At 38.9% G+C, this 27,973-nt stretch overlaps 1 protein-coding gene across 9 annotated transcripts in view; it reads left to right on the top strand.

Annotated features, from left to right (window-relative positions):
• Positions 1-27,973, top strand: part of ITSN2 (intersectin 2) — a 79,967-nt gene that overhangs the window by 20,726 nt on the left and 31,268 nt on the right. For 5 of the 9 annotated variants that reach the window (XM_068183322.1, XM_068183319.1, XM_068183328.1 and 2 more), the window contains exons 3-18: positions 10,146-10,238; positions 11,878-11,941; positions 13,401-13,564; positions 14,818-15,015; positions 15,324-15,420; positions 17,051-17,193; positions 18,443-18,506; positions 20,646-20,783; positions 20,874-20,959; positions 21,965-22,227; positions 22,899-23,048; positions 23,276-23,416; positions 24,214-24,301; positions 24,936-25,075; positions 25,976-26,056; positions 27,792-27,928. In XM_068183322.1, coding sequence (XP_068039423.1) covers positions 10,146-10,238; positions 11,878-11,941; positions 13,401-13,564; positions 14,818-15,015; positions 15,324-15,420; positions 17,051-17,193; positions 18,443-18,506; positions 20,646-20,783; positions 20,874-20,959; positions 21,965-22,227; positions 22,899-23,048; positions 23,276-23,416; positions 24,214-24,301; positions 24,936-25,075; positions 25,976-26,056; positions 27,792-27,928 — 2,047 coding nt within the window. Of the gene's footprint in view, positions 1-10,145; positions 10,239-11,877; positions 11,942-13,400; positions 13,600-14,817; positions 15,016-15,323; positions 15,421-17,050; positions 17,194-18,442; positions 18,507-20,645; positions 20,784-20,873; positions 20,960-21,964; positions 22,228-22,898; positions 23,049-23,275; positions 23,417-24,213; positions 24,302-24,935; positions 25,076-25,975; positions 26,057-27,791; positions 27,929-27,973 lie in introns of those variants that run through there. The other 4 variants (XM_068183323.1, XM_068183324.1, XM_068183325.1 and 1 more) reach the window with 4 other exon arrangements.

The raw sequence follows: 27,973 nt of genomic DNA on the forward strand, positions 1-27,973 counted from the left end.
GAAAATGCTAAGAAGGGAATGAATATTCACTGTATTTTTTCATAGCTGAAAAGCAACCCAATACCTAGTGAAATGATTGTGTTTAAGACTAGCAGAATAAAATGGGTTTGTGTGTTGATTTGGTAGTTTGTTTCACACAGTGAACAACTCACAACTCATTTTTAGGACTCACTGTCTTTAGGTTGTTTTGGAAACAGTACATGGAATCAAAAATTGAGGAGGAAAGATCTGTGCCATGGCTATTAATTTTTTTTCTTCTTTCCCTTTGGGGGCTTTTTTGGCTCAAGAAGCTTGCTAAATCAGTGGTTTCTGGCAACTGAGAAACTGTAATACCCAGGGAAGAATTCTGTTCCAGATTCTAGCTTGTAAATGTCCCTGTGAGCCACTGGCAAGGCAGGATTAGGGACTATGATATAAACTGATACCAATGGTTGTATGAACATAAATTAAACAGTTTTTAATGTATTCTATTTCAAATCAAACCTCCATGTGTGCTAGGAAGGTAATATTGTATGTGTGCTGGATATAGTTGGCAGGTTTTGCTAATTAGTAATTTAACCTAAGGAGTACTGTTTAAGCAAACTCTTATTCTTGCTTCTGTTTCCTTTGTGCTTCCTTTCAGTTTTCCCTTCATTTTTTCTTTCTGCCAGGACTAGAAGTTACAAAGAGGAGGGTAACGAGTGATTAAAGATATGGAACAGCTACCATATGTGGATTAATTGAATTGACTAGGACATTTCAGCTTGGAAATGAAAGGGTGGGGATGGTGGAAAATACAGATGTCACCTTCCCAAGGTCACCCATTATTTTTCAGGCAAGGGAATGGTAATTACTCTCTGATAACACAAGGATTATCTAGTATCAGATGAAAGTACCACTGGCAGATCTGAATCATACAGAGCACTTTGCACTGTGTCAAATAAACAGTGAAAGCTGTAGGAACCTGTGGATAACAAAATGTCTTGGATTCCTTAAATGATTAGAGATAGGTGGATTTTCCTTCTAGAATGAGGCAGTTCTCTGGTTCAGGAGCTGCACTGGGGCTGAGGAGACATCCTGGCGCAGCACCCCCACATTCTTGGCTCACACTGTCCCTCTGTGCTGGGATATCAGCTAGGGGAATATTCAGTCTCTGCTGGAAGGACGGTTACTGTGTTTTGTTTCCTGAATTATCTCCTATTTTTATTTTATTCCAAGATCATTCAGGAAATGCCTCTTCATTTTTTCTTCTCTCCCACCCTTCCTGTGTAATTTTTTGGGGATTTTTTTTGTTCATCTGTTTTCCTCTTCTCTTTCAAGTCTGTGTCCCAGCTCTCCATTGCAAATATAACCCATCAGTCTTCCTCCTGGTCCCAGACTTCCTCCTCAAGTCTGAGAACCCAGAAATGTGGTTTTTACTCTAATGGCCAGATAGTGATGAGAATTATGAAAATTACTAGAAAGGACCTAATATTCCTGAAACAGAATTGTGTTCTGATTTTGTTAGTGTATGTCTTTGTGGGAGAATAATTTCCTTTACCACACCTAATTTCAAGGTTCACTTTACATCCTCTTGCCTGGTATTTTTACTGCTTGCATTTCTCCTGGTGCAGAAAGATTTATTGGCTGCCACAGATGGAAACTCACCTGAATCTTATTAGTTTGCTGCACTCCACAGAGATTTGCTAAACAATAATTAAACAAATTGTTCTTTTGTAAATTTTTAATTAAGTCATAGGGTTGTTTTGTGAATGCTGGTGAGCAGCAGCAGCATAAAGCATCAGTTTCCAGGATCAGAAAAGTTTTGTCTAAGCTCTGGTGATCTTTTTCCACAAACGTGGTGACTAAAAATTTTTATTTTTTTCATGGAAGGCTTTGATACTATACAGGTTGATGAGTTTATTCGAAAAAGCTTCTGACTTGTCCTTGACTGAAGGGTAAGCATCTCTTCAGTCTTCTGTGTCAGGCTGGGAAGGAAGGCCATGGATTTTGTCAGCTGGAAGTTTGCTCACTTTAAAAGCAAATGGAAGCAAGGCTTAAAGCTGGAGAATTTAGCAAAATATGATTATATTATGCCATGATAATACTGCTTACTTGACTTTTTTGTACCTTCCATTGGAAAGACTCTTGTTGGTGTGACTTTTTTCTTCTCTTCTTTCCATTTCTAAAACCCATCCAAAAGTATGAATTGCAGGTTTAGGAAAATGACCATTCCTGTGTGCTGGGCACTGGAGAGGATGTGCCTCAAATCCTGTGTCCAGTTCTGGGCCCCTCGGTTCAGGGAGGCCATTGAGGGGCTGGAGCGTGTCCAGGGAAGGGAACGGAGCTGGGGAAGGCTCTGGAGCACAGGTGTGAGGAGGAGCAGCTGAGGGAGCTGGGGGGGCTCAGCCTGGAGAAAAGGAGGCTCAGGGGGGATATTCTGGCTCTGCACAACTCCCGGGCAGGAGGGGACAGCCAGGTGAGGGTTGGGCTCTTTTCACAAATAACAAATGACAGGGCAAGGCAAAATGGCTTCAAGTTGTACCAGGGGAGATTTAGATTGAATATTGGAAAAAGTTTCTTTCCTGAAAAAGTTGTGAAGCATGAGACAGGCTGCCCAGGGCAGTGCTGGAGTCATCATCCCTGCAGGCCTTTGAAAGATGTGTAAATGTGGCACTGAGGGACATGGTTTAGTGATGGGCTGATGGCTGGACTCCATGATCTTAAAGGTCTTTTCCAGCCTAAATGATGCTGTGATTCAGGGCACAGACAGAGCTGTCATTGGATAGAAGAATGGGCTTGTTTCATGTGCAGCATCAGTGTAACTCAGCAACTACAGCTTGTTTCACTGTCATTGTTTGTCCAGAAATAGGCAGAAAATAATTTTATATTAGTTGCTGGTATTAAATCTAGATCTGGCAAAGGCTTGATTTAAGCCCAGCTCTGTGTACCAATGTCTTCATGTAAGGAAAGGCAAAGTTAATTAACTTTTAAGAATAAAACATGAGTTTACCAACATTGCAAATTACAGTGATTGCACTTTTTAATGAGATGTAGGACGCTTACTTCATTAAAACTTAAAAAACTCACTATTGCATGAATTGTCAAAAACTTTACACTGAATTAGTGCAATAAGTAGCATGTTAATTTGCAGTTCAGAATACTGTCAAGTTTATACATGTTTCTAGCACATATTTCCTGATGTACTTTTACATTATTGGGACATTAACAAAACTTAATTTTTTTGGTTTTTGTTTTTTCAGTATTTTTCTTCCTTGGTATGCTTTTATTTTTATTTGGGTTTTTTTTGGGGGGGGGTTGTTTTTTGGGTTTTTTGTAGTGCTTCAGTGGAATTGGCAATAATTTAATTAAAAATGATCTTCTGAAAATGGATAGCCTTAATGAGCTAAAACATTCTGTGATATTTATAAAGTATAGAAGTACCATCCTGCTATTATAAACTGATAGTTTAAGTGTTTTGGAATAGCCAAGTGTGCTGTAGAGTTCAGAAAATAATTGGATCTATACTGTTAGCATGGATTACACTATTATGTATCTCTAAATTGTTTTAGGGATTTTTCTTCTAAAAGCATGGATTATGTTTCTACATTGAGATCACTGCACAGCACAGAGTGTTCTGTGTTCCAATGTTCCTCCTTTAAGGATGGATTTTGTATATCAGAGTGGGGGCTGCCATTGACAAGATCTCCAGGCAGAATTCTGCACCACATCTCACAGGAGCAAGTGGATAGTTTAAACAAGCTCAATATTTGATTTTAGTGAACTGCTCAACCTAAGAGTCCCCAGTATACCAAATACCTGGAAATTTTGTACATAGTGTAAAAAATATTAATTGTACTCCAAAATGCAATGTGGCTGCTGTTGCTTTGTCCACATTTCTGTAAGTTTGCTCTTCAATTAAACAAGCTTTTCTTGGCCAAATCTTGTAGCCTTGTATGTGCCTGACACTATTTAACAACCTGTCTGCAGGTGCCAGCTCTTTTTTGATACCGCACCAGAGATGCTTGAAAAATCTTTAAATCTTCTCTTGGCTTCAATGGGCACAATTCTTGCAAATGTAGTGACATTGCAAAATTGAAGGAGAATCATGTTTCCCTGTGTTTAACATGCTTTAGCTACAAGCTTTTCCTTTTAACTGTGTGCACACAAAACAAAGTTGCTGAAGTTACAGTTAAGCACAGAAATAGATACCTTTTTCCTCTGGCAGCTGCCTTGGTGTTGCTTTATAAAAATGAGAGCCTCCATGGAGCATTTCTGGTAGGAGAGTAATTGGGGATTAAGGTATATATTGTGAAAGGAGATTGCATGTGGCTCCTGCCCGGGCCTGAGATTGTGGAAACTGGGAATAGCAGGTGCAAACCTCAAGGAAGAGCAGGGGATGCTTTGGGATGGACCCAAAGCCTCCACAGTAGTAGTTCATTCAGATTAGTACACCTAAATAAGGATAAATGCTGATTATTAGTCATTTTTCTCCTGTGTTAGATATATAGAATCAACAGTGAAGGAGGGAAGCAAATATTGAAAATAGCAATAACACTGATAAAGAATCTCAAATTCAGACTAATGGTAAAACGTTCTGTGTATTTTCAGACTCCTGGAGTGTTTACTCACCACTGAGGAAAAATTAGGAGTCTGATTCAACATCTCAATTGGGAGTGTTAAATCCAATCTGTGATAAATACCTCTGTGGGAAACTTATCTGCAAACACAGAAAGACTGGAATTATTAGATTTATCCCAATATGTCCTAGACCAGACAACTCTCTGGAGGCTCCTAATAGGAGACTGTAATGTGATTGCTGGTTGCATTAAGGAAAACCCCTTTTTATACAGCTTGAGGCACGTTGCTGTGTGTCTGTGCTGAAATTTCCCTTTCTTTAAACATAGGGATAAATATTTATTTAAGGTCATTATGAAGCTTCATGCTAGTTTTTTTGATGGTTACAGGGGTGGTGATATAATCATCATTACTTACATGTACAAGGAATGCTCTTTCAAGTTTAGGTTTATTATCTCTGTGGAGTTAATTAACTTTGTAGGTTGTAGGAGCATAGTTTTTATTAGAGAAAAACAAGCAATGCCTGTGAGTGAGAAACAAAGATATTCTGGAGAATGTGAGAAATGTCTTATGGTTTTTCCTTATCAGTAATCCTGCTGTTCTCACTATAGCTACCCATTGCCTACGGGCAGTACTAACCAGTGGCAGAGGTCTTAACAGAGCATTTTCAAGTCTATTTACTTTTCTTCTAGGACTGCACTTTCTTTTCTCCCCTCTTTTTCAATGGTGATTTACTGTTGTAAGGAAAGAATAGTGTTTGTTGCCCTTTTGATGTTGGCAGGCCATCAAAGCAAGTCCTTTATTTTATTCAGAAGGTTATCTGTCTGATGCAGTGTTGTAAAGGCATTTCTAGAGCTTTCCTGAAATGTTGTGATCCTGCCATAAGCGGGCCTCCCTACACTCATGTAAAGAGGTGTCTTCTATTTAAAATGAACTCAAAGAAACTACAGATATCTAATTAACAGCATAGTCACTTGCTTCCAACAGTAGAAAACTGTGAGTGCTGCCACATGGAATTTCAGAAATACTTGTTAAATGAAAGTGAGGTCAGTCTGTATTGTGTCATCTTCAGAGAAATCTTGAGAGTGAAGTTCAAAGCATGTTTAGCTTTGGGTGTTTGGGTCTTCGTCATCCCACATGGACTTTCTACATGGGCAGACTCCACATGTGATGTTGAACTCTTCAATGTGTTGTGGAGTTTTGGAGTGAGCAAGTAAAGGACATTTCACTGTTTGTTTTCTGTTTTGGAATAGGGAATCTGTGCAGACATATCTGGATGTGAAGTCCAGGTTTCCAATATTGGGTATCGAGAACAATTGCCAGTGCTGACATTTATTCCGTCTTCTCTGAAAGTGCCAGCCTTCTCTAGGAAAGAAAGAAAATTTGGCCTCTGTCTTCCAGAAGTCTTACTAAGGTAGACTTGTGGTTTTTCATGAGCAAAAACAGCAGGTGAAGACAGTAGTTACTCTGTTCTAGGGAAAGTCTTTGTGGGGAAAATCTCTCAAGTTCAGCATTTCATGAGTTTTGATTCCTAAAAATGCTGTGTAGTCAAATAGTGTGTTGACCTCATGTATGAAGTTGTAAGATTCTCAAGTAACCTATTTTGAAGAATAATGAATTAATGAGATATCTTATTGTCAGAGAGATTGTACTATTTTTCCCCTCTAAAATTTTATCAGCAACAGTTGGGAAAAATTATTTAGCTCTCGAAAATGTCCAGGAAATTTAAGCTGCATCAGAAAAGTAATGTACTATTCATTGCCAGCAGCAAAGCCTCTCATGGGAGCATGTAGTACCAACTGTATTTTGATTTCTGGTGGGGAACTGATCTGTAAAAGTATTGTAGCTCACTGCTGCTTGGACAGCCGAAGGTTCAGCACTGCTCCATCAAGGAGATTCCTGCCTCTTGCCCATCCTGTGATCAGAGAGGGCGGTGAGGAGCAGACACCTGCAGTTTGGTTTGTGATTCATGACTTGCCATGCGTGAGGACTGAGGCCATGTGGATGGAAGACAAACAGCAATTTCTCTATGCAAAATTCATTGGATCTGGTTTACAGGCAAGATATTTCTCAACCCTAGAACTGAAGGCGTGTTAGTGGAAAAAATGGCTGAGCCAAGCCAGATCAGTTTAGATGATACATCTTGGATGGCAGATGTTTGACTCCTCCTGCAGGTTTGCCTTTCCCAGGAAAGGAGTATCTTCCCTTCATCACAGCTCAGCATGCCCAGGACATGGTTGTGTGTAAACCAGGCAGTGTAACTTCTCTCAGCAGTTCCACTGAGTGTCCACTTCTACCACTTGTGGTCATTTTGGGAAGCAATCACAATATACACGAGGATTGTAGTATGATTGTTGTAGCATGATTTGATGGTGATGGCACAAGAGAACTGAATTTCAGACTAATTTTGGCAGAGTTTTTGTGATGGTCTTGGTTGTGCTATATAGGTAAAGACAACAATTACTTTGGAGAACAGTGTTGGGACGTGCTGTGGGGAATTGTCAAGACCTTGTGAGTCCCGTTGTTGAAAGTGTTTATTTCAGATAGACTGGTATGGTATTTTCACATGGTATTTTGAAAAATCTTCATATGAGCTTTTCTGTACACAGATTTTAATTCCTTAATTGTGTCACCAAGGGTACCATCAGAAGAGCTGTGAGCACCTGGTTAAGCTAAATACAATCATTCACAGTGCTTTAGCCTTCCCTCTTGTGCTGTGCTCTTTATCTTGTTTCTGTGGCATATGGGGTGGGAGTTGAAAAAAAACAGTGAATCCTTTAAATAATAAGTGTGGGTGGGGTTTGACTGCATTCAGTGTGGATCCCTACCAGAAGCAATGGGTTTTTAGTTTTTTATTATTATTTTACACAAATACTTTCATTGTCCAACAGTTATTAACCTCCATTCAGAAATCAATGACTTTTTCTAGTTCAGGCTGCAGATGGCAGACACTCTCTCAATGTTGTTAAGATAAAACTTAATTTTCTGGGCCTTTGCTCAGTTATAGAGAAGCAATGAAATTTCACTGGGAGGGGTGTGCTGACTTAAAAGTGTGCTGTTCTCTAGATCCTAATTCTTGAAATAAATATTTATATTTTTAAAAATCTATGTTTTTATACAATGGAATTTAAGACTTGCTACATTTTCTTCCATGCCTATAAAGAAACCAGCAGAGAGCATATCTTTATGGACTTAATCAACAAAAAAGTAAGACTCTCAATCTCTGTTCTTAGGGAAAGGGAGAATCTGAAATTTTTCTTACTGTTGAAAATAAATTATTAGCAGGTTGGTGTTTTCAGTTCCCTGAAACATTGCCACAATGTGCTTTTGGATAAGGTTTGTAGTTATCACTATTCTGTGACAGCTGCTTGCACTGACTCATTAGGACTGTGGAAGGCTGTAGAAGCACTTGTTGATATAATAATGTGGTTTTAGTCAAAGATTTATTTTTTAAAATGAGATTTATACTTACAGGAAAATTGGGGTTGTTCAATCTGGAGAAGGCTCCAGAGAGACCTTTCTGTGGCTTTTTAGTGCTTAAAGGAGGGCTGTAAGAAAGGTATGGACAAACACTCTAGCAGGACCATGTGAATATATTATGGTGGTCTTAATCATTCTGAGGAGTGTTGCAGCTACCTGCTTCAAAAGATGTTCAAAGAGGAATATTTGGTAGAAGGAAAATGTATTGTTGATAATATTTTGTTTTCCAGAAATGAAAGTGAACTTCAATTTCTCTGAAGTTGCTGCTGGTAGCTTTAGGAGCATTTGTTCATCTGGTGGAGATAATTTTTATAATCATAACCACATCTTAGGCACTTCCCATTTCTAGCTTAAAATTAGCATTTTAAAGAAATCTAAGTGCTGCTTTAATTTTTGCCTTAGGGTGTAAGTTGTCCTCATTAATGTCTTACAGTAATACTTACAGTGCCTGTTGGTTTCTGGCATCTGATTCAGATTTACTTCACTTTTTATCAGTATCTAATCTAGATTTATTTCTGCTCATTTAATCAGAAAAAAGAGGGATATTTTTGAAATGCAATTTCACATGTAACCTGCAAGAAGACTCTTTCATTGAGGCCACACTAAAAAAAAATTGATATATCCTGAAGAGAGAGAAGCAAAACTCCAAATTCAGGTGTATAGAGGTTGTATTCTAATGCCCTCATATATTTTCTGTCATGCATCTGCCCAGTAAGTTTCTATTTTGTTTTGGCCTTTTAATTATTTTATTTCTCTACTAAGGGAGCAAGGGTAAAGAATTAAATGTGTACACATGCAAGGAGAAATACAGTTTTAGCGGGACCTTCTTAAGAGGAAAAATTAAGTCTGTTTTGGAAAATGTATTTGTTCATGTAGATAAACACAGATGAGAGATGATTAATATCATTACTATGTCTGTATTGGCAAGTATATCAGCTCACTGTCCCTTCACTTTGCTGATATATGTTGAGAAACTGTGCAAAAACATCTTGAAAATTTGGAGATTCAAAGCTTTGAAATAAGGTTTATGTAGGAAGAGGAAGCCTTTCATGCTAACTTTTTTTCCCAAATGCTGTGGCTTGTGGCTTTTAAAGTAAGTTGTTAATATCTTACTAGAAAAAATTATTTATTCCCTAGACTGTCTTCTAGTGAGCAATACAAACAAATTAACAAATTAACCGTTCTGTGGAAGTGGTAATTCTCAGCAGAATGTAATTTTACAAATGTTTTTCATGCAATAACCTTTTAATGCTGTTTTGAGTGGTTCCATTCAGAATTTTGGCTAATTCTTGCATTCATTGATTTGAGAAATTAAATATTTGTCAAGATCTTCCTGACTAAAACTTCCTTTTACTTAAAAAACAAACCCAATTATTTCTGGCAAGCTGCTTTTCCTGAAAAGGATGCACACCCTGACCTTTGTGCAGCAGGTTGCAGCATTTCTGAAAGTCTGGCTCTGTCTGGTATTGCCAGCACTGTAAACACAGTTTTTCCCTGTAACTTCTCATTCCTACTCTCAGGCTGTAATATTTTATTCTTCATAAAGTATTGAAAAATGTGAAGTGGACTTGCATGCTGTTAAAAAAAAAAAAAGCCCAAAATGACACTTCTTTGTCAGACAAAACCAAATTATTTTTGTTAGCAGCCCCAGTTCTTCTTTTAGAGTGCTGGCAAGACAAGTGCAAGCCTTTTTGGCACCCAGAGGGTGTTAACCCTGTGCATGGGAACCTGGCTGACACTGAATGCCATTGCTTCAGCAGAGAGCCAGGGGAGCGTTTGGCTCTCACTGGGGATGGTGAGACACATCCTGCCCGGGCTGCAAACAATCAGCAGTGACAGGAAACTGCTGTGCACCAGCTTTGAAGGACGACAGAGCTTGTTTGAAAGCCAGGGTGAAGCAGTCTGGCTGGGGCATTGTCCAAGCTCGGCTTGCACATCTGGGAAGCGGGTTTGTGTTGCATAACGCCCCTGCCAAACTGGTAGGAGCTGGGTGTGTCCACATCTAACTTTGTCTCTTGAGAAAGCCAAGCTTTTATTTTGCAAGTAACATGCTTTACTTTTGGAAATTTTTAGTCTATTGGGTTGTTCATTGGTTTTTTGCTGATTTGTTTTGGGTTTTTTTTTTTCAGGAGGGCCAAACATATGGGCCATCACCTCCGAAGAGCGGGCCAAGCATGACAAGCAGTTTGATAGCCTTAAACCCACGGGAGGTTTCATTACAGGTTGGTCTGAGGCTCTGCATTACACATTAACTTCTGTGTACACATTCCTATCTCTGAAGAACAGTTTGAGAACTGCATCCTATTTCTAGCCCTTTGTTGTGTGACTAATAACCAGATTCTTCAGGCAAACAGCCACAGGTTATTAGTAAACTTAACAAGCTTTCCTCTGAAGTCTGGCACGGGAATGGTGTTCTGTTTAACCCTGTCACTTCTGCAGCCACCAGCTGTGTGCTGCCATTCTGTCTAGTTTCAGAAACCAGAGAATATCAGGTGAAATCTGTGCTCAGATGGGAGGCTGCCAGGGAGCACTTCCAGTAGCTGTTCTGGCAGGTGACACCAGACACAGCAGAAGTGGCTCTCCTCAGTCTGAGAAGAGATTGCTGTGCTGTTAGATATCTTTGGGAGGAGGAGGCAGGGAGAGGGATGCTGACAGTTTGTCCTTGTTAGCAACTGCTTGAAATTTGGGCCGTTGGGCTTTCAGCAGGGACTGGGTGGGCTAAAGGCATTTTGCAGGGGCCTGCTGTCAGTTCCAGTTGCATTCAGCTGCGTGTCCTCTGAAACAATTGGGTCACATTGCTATGCGCCTCAGAATTTGGAGGTTTAAAATCTCCTTTTGATATCAAGAAAGACCCAATTTCATTGGTAAAGATGTCAATTTAGGAATGCCCCATTCTTTGTGGGTGGGTGGACACTAAAGACCAGCCCTGATGGCTCCTACCTGCCCAGCTATCCAGTAATGCCCTATCTAGTTGCTCCACCAGCCCTACTTTTCCTCTTTTGGGGCTGGAAAGGACTGAGGAGAGAGTGGAAAGTTGTCTGTTTGGAACATGCACATCTTCTGGCTAAGTGGCACTTAACTCCTGCTTTGGCCAAACAGCACTGGGAGGTTGGTGTTTACCTCCAGCTGGAAACTGTGCAGTCCCAGGAACTAGCCTCAGGCCACATCTGTGCTCTTACCTGCATCTACATCTGTAGGCTTTGTTATTTATTTGGCAAATGCTTGAAATAAAAGCTTGTGTATGAATATAAGAAAGCTGAAAGAGTAATTTGAAGTCTTAGCTTTTGTAATTCACTCAGATGTAGGCATAAACACCACTGTCCCTGTTTTGTATGTGTACCAACTGATGTGGAACTTGGTATGGGATTGCACAACAGTTCCCATTCCCTTCCTGAAATACCGAAATTGTGGATGTTCTCTGACAGAAAATAATATTATTTAGAACATGGTGTTTTCCTAATTTTTCTAGAGACACAATACTGGCTCAATTTAGATGGGATAGAGAAGAAAAGAAACAACAGTCTCATCCTTTCCTGCATAAGTAATTGGGGCAGGACTAAATTTTCAGTCATTCTTTAATTCATGCATCTTTTAAGATATTGGCAGGCATTGATTTGTGACCTGTTAAAGTTTTTGTAGCCATCTGAAATCACTTCTCAGAGCAAAGATTGGGAATTATGGAATGCATGGGTGTCTGACAATCACTGTCACCAGTGCTAAAAGCTGGAAAAAAAGCCCTGGAAAGCTTGGCATCCAGCATAGGGGTTTCTTTCAAAAACTTGATCCCCCAAGAGTGTACTGAGCTCTTCAAACATCTGTCTCTGGTGTAAAAGTTTGTCTTTTTTCCTTTGTTTATCACAGGTGATCAAGCACGTACCTTTTTTTTGCAATCAGGTCTGCCGTCTTCAATCCTTGCTCAAATATGGTAAGGTATTCTTTATTGTTTGTTTTTTCTAAGACAGGAGATTCATAGTATTCAAATGCTACCTGTGTTGTGTTGCACAGAGGCTTTCAGCAGTCAAGGTAGAAAGTGTTGTCTGAATCACTGTTTTCATTTTATTAAATTTAGAGGAAGGTTTCAGCCCATATGTGTACCAACAATTAATTAAAACTCAGTAATTTTTACATCTTTCTTATTATGTTATTTGAAATCGGATCATGCTGAATGCAGCATCTTTAAACTATATTAAAGGCTTGAAATATGCATAAAATACAAGACAAGAAAAAATCTAAAGTCACAAAAAAAGTAGAAGGACAGTTTTGATATGCACGATACCAAGCAATGCTGTGATACAGGAACTGGAAAAAGTGCTCTTCCTTACAGCATGTATGTGGTGAGTGCAGCACTTGAAATGCTTTTTTCCCTGTAACCCCTCAGTCCTCATTAGAATCCTGTGCTCAGTTTGGGGTATGTGTGCTAAAAGACACATACTGGAGGCTCATTATAATTAAGAACAACTTTAAGAAAAAGTGTTAAAGAAAATAACTTAATGCAAGTTAGTTTTTCCTTCAGCCACATAGAATCACAGAATTGTTAAGGTTAGAAAAGTGTTCTAGGATCATCAAGTCCAACCAGCATCACCACCATGTTCACCATTAAACCTCAGTGCCTAGAAAAGAGGGGCAAGGAGATTTTTCTGTGAGGCCTTGGGGTTTTGTACTGAGCAGTAACAGAATCAAAGGAAAAATGAAGCTTAACATTAGCCTGATTTTTTTTTCCTCCTAATTTTATTTACATCCTTGTGCTTGGTCGTTGCATGCGTAAATGCTAATAAAATTTTATTTTATCTGTCTGACCAGAAATGTTGAGGTTGTGTAAGCACTGTTGCATATATTTCCTGTTGTATTTATTTGGAGAACTGTCAAAAGGAAGACAGTATCAGGCTTAGAAAACCTCACCACTGGGAGGTTAATTCACCACTATGAATTAATGAAGTTTTCGTAGCAGTGTATGGTGCCTGTAGGAGGTTTCTGCATCTTCCTGCATCTTCCTGCATCTTCCTGCATCTTGTTCCAGATTCTTGCATTAAATCTTTACCTTACCAAGGATTAGTTTAAAATAATTCTGGCTGGGAGCATAAAGAAAAGCATAGCAGAGGCAACGAGTGTATCCACTGGGCTGGAGACGTCTGCTTTCCCAAGTTTTCCAGCTTTCTTGGGAATTAAGTATTTAATATATAGCAACCTCAAAACTGAACTCTGCAGAAGTTGGTGCTCAAACGTCTCAAAGATTAGAAAGTTATCAAAAGCAGAAAATTTACTTTGCAATAAGTTTCTTGTTTTCCTGTGTAAAACCAGTAAATAAATCTAGTAGGAGAGCTTCTCACAGATCAAAAATCTTATATTTCTGTTTCTTTTCTAATTTTATTTTCTTTTCTTTTAAGGACACTCTCGGACCTGAACAAGGATGGAAAAATGGATCAACTGGAGTTCTCTATAGCTATGAAACTCATCAAGCTGAAATTGCAAGGACAGCACTTGCCTTCAGTTCTCCCTCCTGTCATGAAACAAACTCCAGTGTTTTCACCACTAATGTCAGCTCGCTTTGGTACTTATGAATATATAATTACTTAGTGTTCAGAGGTAAAAAAACCACAGTTAATTGCAGCCAAATAAAAGCATTAATTTGACCATGATAGTTTAGTGAATCAGTGTGAAACACTCTGATTTAGGAAATTCACCATGTCACTTTCTTGATATTTTTGAAAATTTGATTCTTTAAAGATTTTTAATAAAGAAAAGCATTTATTCAGTTTTGACAAGAAGGCCACTCACATCTGCCATCTGCCTTGCAGGCTCTCATTTTGTACTGGTGGTCTTTTTTTGTCTTCCTCCTACTCAGTCACCTGTTTATACATGGGAGTTTTAAAGTTAAATTTAGTCAAAGGTTTGGTAGGTTTTGGTAGAACAGCTATTTTACATATTTTTTCACAGTGAATCAGACTGTTTTGGTTATATGATTAACTGAAAGAATTACTTTTACTTTTTTTTCTGATAGTGTTTGGTGATTCAGTGCGTGCTTGTTATTGTGTTATTTTATAGCACAAAATATCCACAATGACTTGAGCTGGATTACAAAATGCGTGCGCACTTCTACGCTGAAATTAAATGTATGCATATATTAATTACATACATGATTTTAAATGTCTGCCCGTCACCAAATCTTGTGTGTTTGGCTACAAGGGCATGCATTTACAGGGAGCTGTGGTTGGCATACAGTTACCTCTGTAACTTTCCATCATCTCACCAGCACTGTTGTCTTCCACAAGGTGCAGCCAGTAATTCAAGTGCCCTAATTTGCCTCAGGCAGCTGCTTCTAGAAACCCTTTGCTAAGCATGGGTCCCTAATAAGGACTTTTCACCCCTGTGGATTCTTCCAAGGCTGAGAGTTGGAAAAGACTTAGTTCAGAAGCAGCAGCAGCTTTTCCCTGGGGAGGATTGTCACTGTTTTGAGGTTGTAATTCTCTCTCAGAGACCAGGCTTGTTGAAGAAATAGGTATGGGTGCAATTATAGAAAACCAGATCTTACTTTGTTGTGAAAATAGTAGCTAAACCGACATTGAGAATGAATTTGCTTTTCAAGATTTTTCTTTTTAAATTCCTGTTCTTCAGTGTATTTTCCCCTGTGAGCTGTCTTGCCTAAATTTAGAGAAAAAGTAAATATTGTACATGAGTATCTGTTTTAACTCATTGTATTCCAGACACCAGTTGCTTTGTGTAGTTTCTGCCTCACATAAGGGATCCAATTTCTTGCTGAAGCCTCTGCAATGTTAAACCCTGAATTATTGGATTTTGCTCTAGGAATGGGTAGTATGCCAAATCTGTCCATGCCAACGTCTATGTCTGCGATCACACCATTAGCTCCCATGTCTCTGACCTCCATGACTTCCATTCCTCCTTTGGTTATCTCTGCTCCCCTGGTGCCTTCTGTCAGTACCTCCTCGTTGCCAAATGGAACATCCAGCCTTCTGCAGCCTTTGTCCGTTCCTTTCTCCTCAAGTAAGTATAGCCCAGTCCAGCACTTGCTCTCAGAATTGTGAATCTTGTTTTCCCTGTGGCTAATTTCAGACAGGAATGCTAACACATGTATGAGAGTTTAAAAAAAAATAAACAAAACCAACAGAAAACCCTATAAATGTTTTTTCTCCAAAGTTCACATTTGTTAATTCTGTTCTAATTAGTTAATCATAACAAGACACTGATTAGCTTTTCTTACTTCTATCAAAGTGAAGTTGATTATGAAGCATTATCTTATACCCAGTTGCTTTACAGTTCTGGGGTTAATTTTTTGTTTCTTCTTCTTCCAGCACTGCCTCATACTGGTTCTTTAGGCCCCGTGACAGGAGGATTTGGTGGTTCCAGTATGCAGAAGGCACAGTCACTAATTGATTTAGGATCTAGCAGGTATGGAAGTTAAGTTTAAAATGGTTGTATCTTACATTTAAGTAGTATACCTTCCAAAACTTACAGAGCGTTTCTGTTCTCAAAGTACATTTGTTAAAAATCAGTCAATTTAATATGCCCTATCAAGTATAAAAATAGATTTTGTTTTCATATGCACAGTAAGTAATATTTTCAGTAAATTGACAAAATATCCAAAGTAGGTGAGGAGGTCAGATGAGCAGTGCCAAAAAGAAGGGAATGTACTTCATTAGTAAATAGAAACAAACCTTACTAAGTGGTTATAAAAGCAATGTTTGTGCATTATGTGCTCATTCATTATAGAGGGCACCATGTAATCAGCAGGCATGTAAGAATTGGATTTGTTATCAATATTTATGTGTGAATTTGTTTTATGAATAATAGAAGATTATCAGTCTTTATAATCAGCTGATCTAGTTCACTGATTTTAGAGCTTTGCCATAGACTAAAGTGAGGGACTGGGCTTATCTATCCAGTGAGGCATCCAGAGGTGTCTCCCAAAAGATGGTCCTGAGGGCACCTCCGCCCCAGCTCAGTTCCCCAAGTAACTCAGAGTCTGGGGTGCATGATCTGGGCTCCTCACACACCTGATGTCAGCAGATGTCCTGTAAGGTGACTAGGCATGGCATATGCCTGGAACCATCTTTTTTTTGGTTGGTTGTCTTTTTTTAATTGGAAAGCTTTCTGTTGCTGGTGCTGTACAAAGGAGCCCTTCTCCAGTGTTATTGTTGGCAGCATTGTCCCCATCATGTAGTCTCATTCCATGCAGGGGATGTCAATCCAGCATTGTGCTGGAGAGGCTTTGTTTCTGTCAGCATTCTATATTGCCTTGGATGGCACTTCAGAGTTTTTTCTTTTACTTGACAGAGCAGGAGATTACCTTAAACAAGGCAGGCTGGATTCAGCTCTCCTATGTTTGTCTGATTTTTGGAGATGGGACACTGAAAATGCTGGGAGTTTAGATGGAAGTTTGATGTATATCTAAATCCTCCATCAGCACTATTCTGCAGAAACTGACTGAGTTGGAAAAGCTCCCCTCAGCATGTCATTGACACAGAAAGAAGAGGCAGAGCTGGAATATGGTGATTAAAACCAGCTTTAGAAGCTGCTTTTGGTTATGAGTTCATCAGATCCATTTTTATTCCCATGGTTATTAATTTACAAGCCTCTTAAAGTTACTTAAACATAGACCAAACACTCTTGGGATAGTGGAGGTGTTTTCCCGTGGTTTCCTATACTATAATTTTGCAGTGGTAGAAGGATCAATTATGTGCATTAGTGCCTGTGATACCAAAGGAAAAGGATTTTCTAATCAACATGTTGTTTCCTTACAAATATATTCCTACTTTGTCTGTGAAATTCCATATTTGTGATGAAATTCTTTATAGCAAGTTAGCAGAAGTAAAACTTTGTTGTTTCATGTTACTGGAAGTTGTTTCATGTTAGTGGAACATGCTATGTGTCTTCTGTTCCAATGCCTCTTTATTAAGCCAAGTGATTTAGAGTTATTTCTTTATCTCTTTTTCTCTTTTGGTTTTCCTTTAATATTTGGTTGGTTGGTTTGTTTTGTTTTTTTGCTTTGGTTTTGTTTTGTTTTGAAATTATATTGCAGTTCAAATTCTTCCTCTAGTGCATCACTAGCTGGGAATTCACCAAAGATTACATCCTCAGACTGGGCAGTTCCTCAAGCCTCCAGATTAAAATACAGACAGAAATTTAACAGTCTTGATAAAAGTATGAGTGGATATTTATCAGGTGAGTATGACTTTTGGTATGGACTGGGAAAACCAGAGTGTTTCCTGCCTCTGAACATCACAGGCTGAAGGATGGAATCCCAACTTGGGATTTGACTTGCATGTGAAATAAAAGCTGAAATGTTGGTGTTCAGACCTCTGCAGGACGGAGTGAATTTCAGCCAGCCAAGGAATGGAAATAACCTTCAGTTAATTGACTTGGGCTTTGTGTTATACCTGGAGGAGTCAAATACACTGGGGAAGCTGCAGCAGCTGTGGCAGGGAATAGGGGAAGCCTGGAGTAGTGGAACCTGACTAGAGGAGCCTGAGAACCACAAGGCTGTGGAGTTCAGCTCTGTAAAAAGTCAGCAGGCATTTTTCAGACATCATTCTTTGGGCTGAGACTCTTTCTTGTGAAAATGGGGGACATCCACCATCATTTTTGTGCCATGTGCTCCTGTATCAGTCAATGCTCAGATACTTGGGCTTTATCTTTTGAAAGAAAGCAGCTTGGGAAAGACCCTGCAAAACTGCAGCCATTGCTTGGATTTTTTCCAAAGTAATTTAAGAGAGTCCTTGTTGATTTCCAATGACATCTGTGCTGGACCACAGCATTATGGTGGCTTCAAAAGACTTCATACCAAGTTAATACAAGAGGAGAGTTTTACAAAAGTTCTCACAAACTGGGGTTCCTCGGGTGCAATGCAGTGAGTAGAGAGTGCTGGCTGAGCAGTCAGGAGGTGCAAAGTCAGTATGTGTGTCTTGTGTGTCTGCATTAGATTTCCCATTTTGAATAAGCACTCTGCCTCAGTTCCTTTGCCTACAAAAGTGGAGGACAATTATTTCCTTAAGGAAAGGGTGTCAATGTTTTAATCTTGCTCAGTCGATTTTGGACTGAAGGTTTCCTCCACATGTCTAGAAATATATCTGATTCTTTGCTACCAAGGAAAGCTCTCCAGGTTATAGCTCAAGGTTTAGGCAAACAGTCAGCTGTGCTTTTGTGACAGCTGTGGGGATTACCATAAATACCCATTTTTCATGTTAGCTTTTCTGTTAGGTGCTCTGGATGGAAAAAGGTACACGAGAATACTTACATCTCCATTGTGTTCAGGTTATAATGCCTGTTGTTAAGCTTGGAAGTAAAACCAACTGATGAAAATGGATTCTATTAATATTAAAAATAAACATGTCCCAGTTCGTGACCCATTTTTTGCCTTATGTCAGTCTTTGAAGTGTTTATTTTAATAAAAATCTTTTACACTTTCACTAAGGATTTCAAGCAAGGAATGCCCTTCTGCAATCAAATCTTTCACAGACTCAGCTGGCTACTATTTGGTGAGTTTAGTTAGTTACTGATTCAATGTCTTCATGGTGTTAAGAGAAGAAATGTACTTTATTAAATAAGTGATAAAGAGATACCACAGATCTAAAATCATAAACAGAAACTGAGCTGCTAGTTAAACTACGTTTGTTCACTAGATACGTTTCTAAAAGGCACCTTGAGATAGTTCAGTTTTTCATTCTTTGTGTGTTTTTGTTAAACTCTATAAAATAGAAGAGATGCTAACTTCAATTTCTGACCCAGGGATGCTCTTGCTGAGCTGAGGCCTGGTTCCTTTCCAAAGCAGGATTCTGAAATCTAGGTTGATAGTTTTAAAGTATGGAGGAAGATTAAAAACTAAGTAACCCTTCAGCTTTTTTGAGTTTTACTGCAGTTTCCATAAAGATATCTGTTTATTACACATTTGTTAAAACTTGCCTTTATTGTGCTGATGAAAGCGGTGAGAGTTGTCTGAAGGCTTGAGTGATCTGCTCTGCTGGACATGGCAGTTTAGCTTACACCTTCAGACATAACTCAGATGTTATACCTGAAATTTAGTGGCCCAGCAGAATTCACAACAGCTTTATGTCTCCTCTTGAGTTGCCTTTCTTCTTCCTCTGTCCCAGGACAGTCATTTGTGTCTCTAGCAGCAGCAAAGCTCAGCTTGTTTGGTTTCATGCTGTGAAGATAAATGTGGAGTGTGGGGTTGTATTGCTCCTCTCTGGAGCCTGGGGGAATAAATCAGGTGTGCAGTGGCTCTTTTCCTTCTGGATGTGTATCCTGAAGGTATCAGTAGCCAATGGAAGGAGCTCTGTAGAGAGAAATAACAGCCCAAATTTCAGTTTTGCTGTAAGAAATTACCAATATTTTTACTGGGTGCTTGTTAACAGCACCATTACTTCAGTAATTACCATTACGTGTGAATAGTGCTGGTGTGTGAACATAACATAATATCATCATCTCCTGCTTTTGTTTTTCACTGTGGCATGTGTGTGTGATGGGTTGTTTTTTTGGTGTTTGTTTTGTTGTTTCCTTTTTGTTTTTTCATCGGGTTTTTAAACTGCTTTTTTAATGACCTGTGTTTTTACTAAGCATTTCACTTAGGTTCAGTCTAAGGACACATTTCAGCAATTCTGTCTGTACAGACAGATCTTTGAGAGAGGCTCCTGCTTTCTTGCATTTCACTGGTTTCACACAAACACACACACAGCACACCAGCCCCACCAGTTTGTGGGAAACATTTTGTAGGCTCATAGGATCTCCTGCTCCTTAGAGGGGGTAGTGATCCCTTTCCTACCCACTGCAAGTTACTCTGCACCAGCTCATGTCTTCCTGCACTGTCAAGGAGACACAAGGGAAAAAAAAAATTCTATGCAAAGCTTCCTCTTACAGAGTTTGATGTAATTTTATGCAATGTTTTCTTTGGCTTCAAAAAAAAAAATTGAAGAAGTAGTTTCTAGCATTTTGAGCTGGTTAAGAACAGTCCTGGATTCACTTTCCAGCTCTTCTATTTGGATGCAATAAAGCAAGAGATACTTCTTACTTTCAGTGTTTTATGAAAATGTAAGAGAATTGCATTTGTTCAGGCTGGAGAAGAGAATGTTTCAGTGAAGCTGAAAAGAAAGCTTCAGCTGAAAATAGCCAAAGTAAAATGGGGAGAGACTATTTGCAAGGGCCTGTAGAGACAGGACAAGGAGGAATAGCTTCAAACTGAAAGAGAACAGTTCAGATTGGCTGTTAGGAAGAAATACTTCACTGTAAGGATGGTGAGGCACTGAAACAGGCTGCCCAGAGAAGCTGTGGATTCCCAGTCCCTGGAAGTGTTCATGGACAAGCTGGATGGAGCTTGGAGCAACCTGGTCTAGTGGAAGGTGTCCCTGCCCATGGCAGGGGGTTGGAACTGGATGATCTTTAAGGTCCCTTCCAACCCAAACCTCTCCATGTTTCTGTGGTCTGAATAACAGTATGTGATTAAACCAAATAATACCTCCCTTCATCAATTATTTATGTTATTAACTCTAAGTATTTTTACCAAAACATTCCACAGGAATTCTGTTTTAAAAATTGCTTTTCCACAGTGCTGTGTTTCAGCTGTAATTTGTGAGTGATTGTGATGTTTGGTTCTAATTGGTGCTGCTGCTGAACCCCTGCAGGTCCCTGGCTGATATAGATGGAGATGGGCAGCTGAAGGCTGATGAGTTTGTGCTGGCCATGCACCTCACGGACATGGCCAAAGCTGGGCAGCCACTGCCCCTGACTCTGCCCCTTGAGCTGGTGCCACCTTCTTTCAGGTAATCACTGAGAGCAGTGAAATGTAATATATTTAACACAACTGTGCTGTTTCTCTAACAATGACGGGGTGGGGTTTTCTTCCCCTCCAGGAGTGGAAAATATACTGAAAATATAAATGGAACTCTGCCATCTTACCAACCTGTGCAAGAGGAGGAGCCACAGAAAAAACAGCCAGGTAAAAAACAGGGTTCATGTTCTTAATATATGGGGCTGGTTTTGAAGGGGCATTGAAACCTTTAGAAAATGGAAGAATTAATCCTATCCATGGAGAGCTTCATTTCAGGAGCTAGATCCCTTTTAACTGGGATGCTAGGAAGGTTGTTAAGTGGGTGTAGTCAGCCTGTTACATCTAATAGAATTGAGAAGGCAGGGACAGGGGCTATTTTTAGCTGTAGGAAAGGAAAAGTGCTGATTAATAATGTATTCTGGAAAATAAACCCTTCATGGCCAGACACTGCTGTGCTACTGCAATTTTTTTTTTTTTCATTTGAAAGTTCCTGGCATTACTGGCCATTCTGAAAGCAGGGGAGTCCAGTGTAGTTCAATTCTCTGCAAAATGGAAGCAGTTTGAACATAACATAAATTCTGTTACTGACAATGTTACAGGGACACTGCAAGACAGGACTTGCCTCTCTTTTTGGAAGGGTGGTTGCTGGGGGCCTAAACCATTCCTTTGTGTCTCTTTATCCTTGTGTGCAGTAATTGAGCTTGATCCTGTTTTGGTTTTTCATAGTTTTAATTCAAGGAACTCTTATAGGGAGCACTTAAAAACTGAGCTCTTTATCCATGTTTTAATGTTTCCTGCACATTGGAAAACCTTTTTAACAGCAGACAGAATCTCCCAGCTTATAAAAGCTGTTCTTTTATGTTTTCCTCTAGCATTCTTTCCTCTTTCATTCTTTAGAGTGAGAGGCTTTCCTGTAACATTCAAGTAATTTTTGTGGTCGTTTTGAAACTGGAAATTTTTCTTCTTTTATTTTTTCTCCCCCAGTTGGAATATACTTAGGAAAATTCAGAGGTATTTTTGAACAGAAAAATAATACTTTAACAAATGGAAGATGCTTACATCATCCATGACTGAGCTTGCCAAGAAGTATCTATCTTTAGTGGCATAACTGAGGTCCTTGTTTGAGAGCGGTGTTTTGCGCAGGGCAGAAATAACGACCTTTCTTTATTTTAGTGACATTTGAGGACAAAAGGAAAGCCAACTATGAGAGGGGAAATATGGAGCTGGAAAAACGCCGACAGGTCCTGCTGGAGCAGCAGCAGAGGGAGGCTGAAAGAAAGGCTCAGAAAGAACGGGAAGAACAGGAGCGAAGGGAGAGGGAACGCCAGGAGCAGGAACGGAAGAGGCAGCTGGAAATGGAAAGGCAGCTGGAGAGACAACGAGAGCTGGAGAGACAAAGGGAAGAAGAAAGGAGGAAAGAAATAGAAAGGCGGGAGGTTGTTTTCTTAACATTTCTTTTTAATGCTCTAAGGAATGTCTACGTGCATAAAGCATCCAGGGTTTGAGTGCTGGCTTGGTTCTGTCTCCTGGCCTGGCTGATGCCAGGTTGTCTTGGAGAGAGAACACCATTTGTTATAAATGGGTTCTTAAACCTATTATATTGGTTAAAGATTTTCAGATACTTCATAGGACAGATGAGATTTTCTTGGGCATATTTCTTGCATTTTGCTAAAATTTGTATTCCAGACAAGACTCTACTGAATTCATAATTGATAACATTTTGACAGCAGAACTTGAGACAAATTTGCTTCTACTTGGTGTCTCAGTGCACCCATCACTCTTCCATATTTTATGTAGTTCTGTGAAATACTCAAAGGAGGTTACGAGCAGTACCTGTCAATGTGCTGGTTTATGGGCAACATTCCAAGCTGGGAAGACTTTCTGAATTATGAAGCTTTTTTTCATCCAGAGTCAGGAGTGTGGCACGAAGAATCTTATAGGATCACTTCCTGCGTTCTTTGATGCTGACATGTCCTCGAGCACTTTAGAGAAGACATTATGTTGTGTTGCTGTTGTGCTGTTTAGAAATAGAGCACATTATATTAAATCATGGTCTCTTGAGTTCTGCATCTCCACTGTAATTTAAGGTAATGCAACTTTTCCTCAGGCAGCAAAGCAGGAGCTTGAGCGCCAGCGACGACTGGAATGGGAGAGAATCCGTCGCCAAGAACTTCTTAATCAACGTAACAGGGAACAAGAAGAAATTGTCAAGTTGACCTCTAAAAAGAAGAGCCTTAATCTTGAATTAGAAGCCCTGGTAAGACAGAAATTTCACCACATAAGCTGAAATACAGTATTTTAAATTATACAAATATTAATACCTGCATTAATGGCCCACTAGGAGTTCCACTCTGTTTTGGATGACAAATCTAAAGCAGGTATTTTGGATTGTTTAGAGAACTGGTTGTGAACTAACCTGCCCACAGGCATAGCCAAGGGATTTTTGCCATATGTGGTGTAATCTGTCTCTTGCTTTCTTTCCAGACTGACAAACATCAGCAGATCTCAGGCAGGTTGCAGGATATTCGTAGCAAAAAGCAAATGCGAAAAACTGAGCTGGAGGCTTTGGATAGAAAATATGACCAAGGAATCATGGAAGTCAAGCAACTACAGCAACAGCTGGAGGTGTGTAACTTTGTTAAGCTTATGGTTTTCTTTTACCATATTCTGTGTTTCTCTAATGCTGTTGAAAATGTATCTTCCTAGGGAGGAATATGCAGTCAGTTGGATTGCAGTGGAGAGAGGAAATAGGCAAGACTGTCAGCATTGCAGAGGCTTTTAGTTTTGTCTGTGGTGTTAAACAAATGATTATATGTACTAAAATGAGCTGAGAATTAAATAATAGCTGTGAAAACTTCTGGTATTTATTTGTGGACTGATACTAGAGACTTCTCTTTAATTTTGAATTCTTCTATGGCTCCAGACTCAGATTTTTTTGAGGAATGTTGTCCTGTGTTCAGACAAAGTTGGTGTTTAGGTTGAATTACCTTGCTGCTCTTTGATCTTTTTTCTTCTCTATTTGAGTAACAAGACACTAATTACTTCTAATCAGTTGACTACCATGAATTATCCTCTGCTCTATTTTTATGTGATGTTTCTGCTCATCAGGGAAACTTCATATTTTTACTGTTTTATGTTAGGTTTGGGGCAGTCACCTTAAATGGTCTTGTGATAATATTTACACTTTTAGCATGTTTGTTAAATATTTTTCCATCTGTGTTAATGGTTTGGGGTCAAAAGGTTTCAATTTTAATATTATTTCTATTAAGAATATAGAATTTTTTTTTTCTTTATCCAGTAATAATCACTTGCATCCCTGTTTCATTAGGATGAGTTGAACCATGTTTGAAAAGTCTCTCACTTTTATTTAATGATTCATAAACAATATTAAAAAATTGTTATGTTCTCTTTAACATCCACAGGATTATCAGAATAAACTAATATATTTGGTTCCTGAAAAGCAGTTGTTAAATGAAAGGATAAAAAATGCTCAACTTGAAAACACTCAGAGTAAGTGTCTGCACATGAGTTCTATTCTTGATTGTCTTGCTGATTTCTCATCCTTTGTAATCAAGGCTGAGGGGTACAGAGGTGTTAATAACACCTTCACTTCTACATCTTCCCAGTTTAGTGCCATTGTCTCATTTGCATTCCATTATCTCCTTCATGTTCCAAATAAGGGACAAACAAACACATTTTGGCAAGAAAGCACAGATTTGCTTAAAACTTTATTTTTACAGACTGTGTAGCTCACAGATATTATCACAATTTGTCCTTTTTTGGTAGTCTGAACTCAAGTGAGTTCATTTATGTAAAGTTTACATTGGTCTTTACTTCAAATTACACTGGAAGTCTCTGTCTAGGGAAACTTGGTATGAGTTGGTCTGATGTTAAAAAAAAAACAAACTTGTAAATTACTCTGTATGTATTGCATGGAATGCTTTTGTGGCTTAGTTCAGTGTTGGGGATATTTCTTCCTTGTGCAGTATATGAATAGAAAGGTAAATCAAGGAATTTTTATGAGGAAGGAGGTTTTGATTATATATATAATAGGAAAAAAAAACAATGATTAAAAACTGGAGGGGAAAAAATGAAAAAAAAACCCCAGAAACACTTGTAAAATTGCTTGTCTTTCCTTATGCAGGTACAGGAGTCAATTCAGTGCACAAGAAGTCCCAAGAAAAGGAAGAATTATGCCAAAGACTTAAGGAACAACTAGATGCCCTTGAGAAGGAAACTGCTTCTAAGCTTGCTGAAATGGATGAATTTAACAGTCAGCTTAAGGTACTTGCATTATCTAAATATCCTACACTTGTGAGCACTCTATTTCATTTTTCCATCCAGTCATAAAGATTGGTGCCACTTTCACCAGGCTTCCAAAACGTTTTCCACAACTTAGTGTCAAATAAGAATTATCAAAAGTCTTGGAGTAAATAATACAATAAAAATGCAAACATATTGCTAATGTACTAAAATATCAGTCTCTTGCTAACTATTGCTTTGCATGACTCAACTATTGCTCACTCTCACCTTTTGCCTTCTAGAACTCTTTTGATTTAGAATTAAAGTTTCTCAGGCCCTTGCACATTCTGTTCTTACAGTATGAGGTCATATTTGCTGCTATTTTTGAATTGTGTACTGAACACTTGACTTTGGTTGATAGACCTGTGTAGTTTCACAGTACACTGTGCAAGGTCTGGTGGCAGATTTGGGTATGAGCCTAAAGGTAACTGTTGGCCACTTATTTGTTAATATTTGTTCATTTGTTGTAAGCTAGGAGTTGTTGACCACTGGCTCTGAATTTTTTTTTTCTGAGGCAACTCTTGGCCTGCCTAAAAACTCAGGCAGCTCCCACCAGGTAGCACACATCCATTTAACTTTATTTGCCAGCTTACTCCAAGTGGCACTGGTGGGAACTTTTTCCTTAAGTTATGGATTGATGCTGGGCCAGCACGATGGCTCTGCACTCTCCAATAAAAAAAAAAGGCCACAAAAATTTGTAAATGTGTAAGGAATTAATCTCCTTTTTAAAAGTGGCTTCATGCAATGGGCATTTTCAGTTACTTGTTTATTGCATGGCTTGCTGTGTTCAGTGGCTGCATCCACAGTTCAGTCTTCCCTAAAATATATTTTTCAAAACACAGTGCAAAGATTAATTGGCTTTTTATCTACCTTATCTTACAGTGTGAGAATATGGATGATTCTGTTCTTCAGTGCCTTTTGTCTCTGCTAAGCTGTCTCAACAACCTCTTCCTCTTACTTAAGGTTATTTTCTAATCTTTGGCTTTTTTGTTTTTTAATTATTTCGCAATTTTTCTCTGCTTACCCTTTCTGTTTGGATGTACAACTTCTATTAAATACATTTTCCCAAAAGAAAATCAGTAGGCTGCTTTCCTTTCTGCTAGCTTTTATATCCTCTTTAAGACTTAATGTCCTTACCTGCTTAGAAATCCAAACTGCAGAATACTGAGAGCAAAATCGTGACTTATAATTTTTAAATTCCTTAATGGTTTGTTCTCTAAGTTGTTTCACCCAAACATTTTTCTTGTAAGTTAAGGTAACACAAACCAAAAAAGCAGTCTTAGATGGAAACAATGTCTTCTCCCACTTTTCCATCTCTTGTTCTGTACCTGTATCCATCCATCTTAAGCTGTGAGTCAGGGAGTTGAGTTCTTGTCCAAGTTTAAAAGTCTAGAAGTAGCATCAGGGTGCAGAATATATTATGGCAAACAGAATGCTGTCAAACATCCAGATTAACCCAGTACTAAAACCCTACTTGCTGTCTTTCAACATTACTTTTGTCTGCTGAGGTCAGAAATACTTTGGGAAAAAAAACCCAATCTAACTGAGCTTTTCATTTTGCTTTGCATGAGGGTTTTTCTGTCCTTAAAGATATGAGAGTTTTTCTAATGTAAGTTCACTTCCATAGTGCTCCTAAAATTCTGGGCAAAATAAGAAGGAAAAATATTCCCAGCTGAATATATTTGAGAAAAAATTGTAGTAAATTGCTTGATTTAGTTTGTTGCTACAGAGACTTCCAATGACACGGCAATTGTGCTATCTTGCCTTTGTGATATAAATTGCACCATATGTCTTAGGCAACATGATTGTTTACTAGAGGTGCATATCGTGGTAGGATTAATTCTTAATATCTTTATTTGTATTTATGAGATCAGATACAAAAAGTCAGGGTTTACCTGTTGCATTGCTCAATGTATATCAGCAGGATTCCTAAGAAAAAAGACTGAAGTATCTTAGAGGTGTTTTGCAACAAGGTGAAGTGCAGGCTAAAGTAATGCTAGTATTGTTGATTTTTTTCGGTCTGTAAATTTAATTATCCAAAAGATTCATGCTGATTTTTTGCTTGGAAAAAAAGACTGTTATCAGAGGTAGGTGAGGTAGAAATTGAAGGATATGTTCAAAAAGAAAAAGACTAAAACTGAGAAGTTTACAAGTACAGGAAAAGTCCAGTCAGACGTACTGTCTTTAAGCTGTGGTTTCCCACAGTGGTAAGACTGCCGGGTATATTTATGAAGTTTTTCTGGTTTAAACATGGGGACTGATCACTCAGGAAGCATCAAGGGTGAGCACCCTGCTGCAGGATGCTTTCTCAGGTTATGGTACAGTGTTGGCTTTCAGCTGAAATCTGCCTCCTTGTAGTAACTTAAAATACCATTCACTGCCTTCAGTAATGTTGTCTTTGAACACTCAGTTCTGCATCTCCCCCTCTCCTCTGTCGTATTTGGCATTTCCAGCAGGTGTAGGACTGGAAGGGCTCTTTGAAAGCCCAAATTCCATCACTGACTTTGCAAACCTGCCATCTCCTCTTATACTTCCAATGATTTGACTTTCTTTGCAGTGACCTCCAAGGACTATTAATAACTTAATACTATTTTGGCCATTTGTATTAAAACTTGGTTGAAAAAGCATTAAATGCCTGAATGCTTTTCTCAAAGATTGGCTTTATTCCCTTTTATGTATTTCATTGTTCCCTCCCTAGGACCTGAGGGAAAGTTATAGCACACAGCAATTAGCTTTGGAGCAGCTCCACAGGATCAAACAGGACAAAATAAGAGAGGTACAAAAAAGAAGAGCTGAGCTCGCACAGAAGAAGCGACTGGAAGATGAGGCTGCAAGGTAATCATGGCTGAGTGTATCAGTGCTGCAGTTCTTAGAACAAAA

Source organism: Anomalospiza imberbis, chromosome 3 (genome assembly GCF_031753505.1).
Source record: "Anomalospiza imberbis isolate Cuckoo-Finch-1a 21T00152 chromosome 3, ASM3175350v1, whole genome shotgun sequence".
Lineage (NCBI taxonomy): Eukaryota > Metazoa > Chordata > Aves > Passeriformes > Viduidae > Anomalospiza > Anomalospiza imberbis.